At 36.3% G+C, this 2,976-nt stretch overlaps 1 protein-coding gene across 2 annotated transcripts in view; it reads right to left on the reverse strand.

Moving 5' to 3' along the window:
• Window positions 1–1,271, reverse strand: part of LOC122086295 (protein ACCELERATED CELL DEATH 6-like) — a 4,847-nt gene extending 3,576 nt beyond the window's left edge. Inside the window, exons 1-3 of one of the 2 annotated variants that reach the window (XM_042655051.1) lie at window positions 688–1,271; window positions 290–478; window positions 126–203 (exon numbers count right to left, since the gene is read on the reverse strand). In XM_042655051.1, the coding sequence (XP_042510985.1) occupies window positions 126–203; window positions 290–478; window positions 688–1,177 (757 nt within the window). In that variant the 5' untranslated portion in view covers window positions 1,178–1,271. The remainder of the gene's footprint in view (window positions 1–125; window positions 204–289; window positions 479–687) is intronic. The other variant, XM_042655060.1, reaches the window with a different exon arrangement.
• Window positions 1,272–2,976: the final 1,705 nt, after the last annotated feature.

Below are 2,976 nucleotides of genomic sequence, written 5' to 3' on the forward strand. Positions count from 1 at the left end.
AAAAAAACAAAAGGTTTGATGGTAACAAACATATTTCTATTCTTTTCGAAAAACACATAAACAAAGTGTTAAACAGCCAAGAATTAGCTTTATTAAAGAACACAAGAGAGTTAGTAAATAGAAACCTTGTATTCTGTTTCTCAACAATGAAGTCTCTCCATTTTCAATTTCTGGAGGATCCACAGCAGCATCTGAAGGTATACCTGTTTCATATACTAAAACAATCAATTCTCCTAGCTAGTTTCAGGATGACCAAGACAGTGATGATGATACTCCAAGACCCACATACAGAAGTAGATTACTAATGCCAAAAATGCCAACGGAATGAACGGGGCCTTGATTATATTATTCTGCGAGTAAAATGTCTGGCTTTTGAACGAAGACGACGATTCACATAGCAGAAGAAGAGTTGTGATTCTCTTGTTGTTACAAGCAAGAGCAAGATCTGAGTAGCAATAAATTATCTGTAAAGCTAGACCTGATTCAATTCAATTCAATTCGCAAAGTATTTGAGACTGTCATTAACTAGTAATGTGATAAAATGAGACAATCTCTTGTATCTACGAGATAAAAAAATTAATTACAAAACAAGTAGATTTACAAGACAAGTAAATGTAAAACAACGTCAAACCTACTTGTTTTGTAATTCATTTAAAAAAAAAATGAAAAGTTAGAGACTATGTATACCATAAAACTCGCCCATTACGGCGGCATGAAGAACAGTACAGCCATCATTTCTTTTCAATCCAGTGTGACCCTGGGAGTTATTTCTTGCTAGGTACCAGAACATATTTGTATGTCCATTAGCTGCGGCCAGGTACAGTGGTGTCTCTCCCATCAGATTGGGTTCACAGATAAGGCTTTCCTCCTTCTGGATCAATAACATTGCAATCTCTAGAGCACCAACCTTTGCTGCTTCATGTAGTACTGTGTTTCCTTTGCAATTTTTTGCAGTTAGGCCATGGAAGACTTGTAAATTTAGTAGCTCATTGGCAGCCTTTATGTGGTGATTTAGAATGAGAGTATGGAGGACTGTGTCACCCCTACTATTGATGGGTGATGTCTGTTGTCTTTCTGTGTAGAATTTCAGGAGAATGCTTAGGTTCTCTCCATTTTCTGCTGCTCTGTATACATCTCCATAACTAAAATGGTTGACAGAAGAAGTTGATGCAGACATGATTGAAGATGTGGAGTTTTGAGTTGTTTTTTACTTCAAGTTTAAGGCTATGGCTTGATTTCTTCCCCAGAAATATCTTATTTGGGAATCTTGGTTGAGGGTCTGAGCTGAGCTCCAAATCAAGAAATAAGAGCCATATATATATATATATATATGTTTGAAAAAAAAAAAAAAATTGAAAGATCCAAATCCTCTCCAACCAGTTGGGCACCTAGCAAGGCATCCAACGGCTGGGATGACCCAAACTTACACTCATGTCCTCCCAACTATCGGATGTCTCGCTGAGCACCCAATCAGTTGGAGAGGATCTTTTTTCAACTTTAGACCCTACTTTTTTTTTTTCAGAGGCATTAGAAATCAATAGAGGCTTTTATCTTTTTGTTTGATAAGTAAAGAATGTACTTCTTGGAGGCTTTCAATTGCTTGAGAATCAAGAAGGCACTTTATTGTATCTTTGCTTAGTTCATTTCCCCAATCAGAATAAAGCCAAGTGTCCCACCATGTGACACTTTTTTTTCCCATGTGGGTTAGTTCAGTCAATTTGACAATTGGAGATATGAACTTTCTGTCACCAAGTTTGTTGGCCTATCTCAGTTATATGTCCTATCATATACAAGGTTTGCCTCTTCAAAGATCTGTTCTTAAAAAAGAAGTGGGTCTTCTTCAAACGTGTTTCACAATTCTCTTCACATTTGATGATGATAGAGTGAACTAAAATCCCATGATTGAGATAGTGATAATATAAACAATCTATCCATAAAATTTATATTAGCTATCCAAAGCCATATGTTAAATTGATGAATTAATTCCTCCTTGGCCTGGCCCATTCCATGCATCTCCCTTCCCCCTTCCCATGGTCAGGGCCAATCAGCCTGCTTGGCTCTAACTTAAGGCCAATGTTGGAATTTTCAGGTCCTGAGTCAGGGCTAAGCCAGAATACTTGGGCTCAACTAAGGCACACGGGGTTGGACTGAGATTTTAAAAGTCTGGCCCAACTTGATACTATCACAGCCCTAATTCCTAGTACAACAAACCTAGATTTACAAGGAAATGAATTAATGAAATAATTCTCAAATTCAAACATTGAATTTCCAAAGCCTTATCACCAAGGACTTTCATAGTCATCCCGATGTCGGATCCACATCACACAGGGACTTACAGAGGAATGTCAAAATAAATCACTCATTTTCATGCAATATCCCTAAGCCCATAATTTCTTCACACTTTTTTTTTTTTTTTTGTTATTTTTAATCTCTTTACACTTGGACTTAGGAGTAGAAATACAAATTACCAATATTCATGCATTATTCCTATGGCCAAAATCATATATCCACATCCATGCATGTAGCAAATTTCAATTTAATTATGAATTTACTTAAAAAATCATTGCATAAACCAAATTATCAAATATATAAAAATATGACCATCCACAGTAGTTCAATTCTCGATACCTTTAATCCAAGATCTACTTTTATTGACAATAAAACTTTGAGAAAGTAAAGGAAACACCAAGGAATTCTTGACTGCCAATAAATGATAAAGAATGCCACTAACCTTCAGAAGGGTTCTTGTCACTTTAGACTACATTTAGTAGTGACACACTATGCCTCATTGAAGAGGGATTTTTTTTTTTACAAATAATGAAGCAAAAGAGCTAGACAAAGCATGCTAATCAAAGGACAAGTCCACACGGAAAAATGTGGCCCATGCAGTGAAAATCCATTTAGACTGCATGGTAGTGTATTCCACTTTTCCAACATTATGTGCCTAAGCAGTGGGTTTAGTAGCAACAACCTATA

Source organism: Macadamia integrifolia, chromosome 1 (genome assembly GCF_013358625.1).
Source record: "Macadamia integrifolia cultivar HAES 741 chromosome 1, SCU_Mint_v3, whole genome shotgun sequence".
Classification (NCBI taxonomy): domain Eukaryota; kingdom Viridiplantae; phylum Streptophyta; class Magnoliopsida; order Proteales; family Proteaceae; genus Macadamia; species Macadamia integrifolia.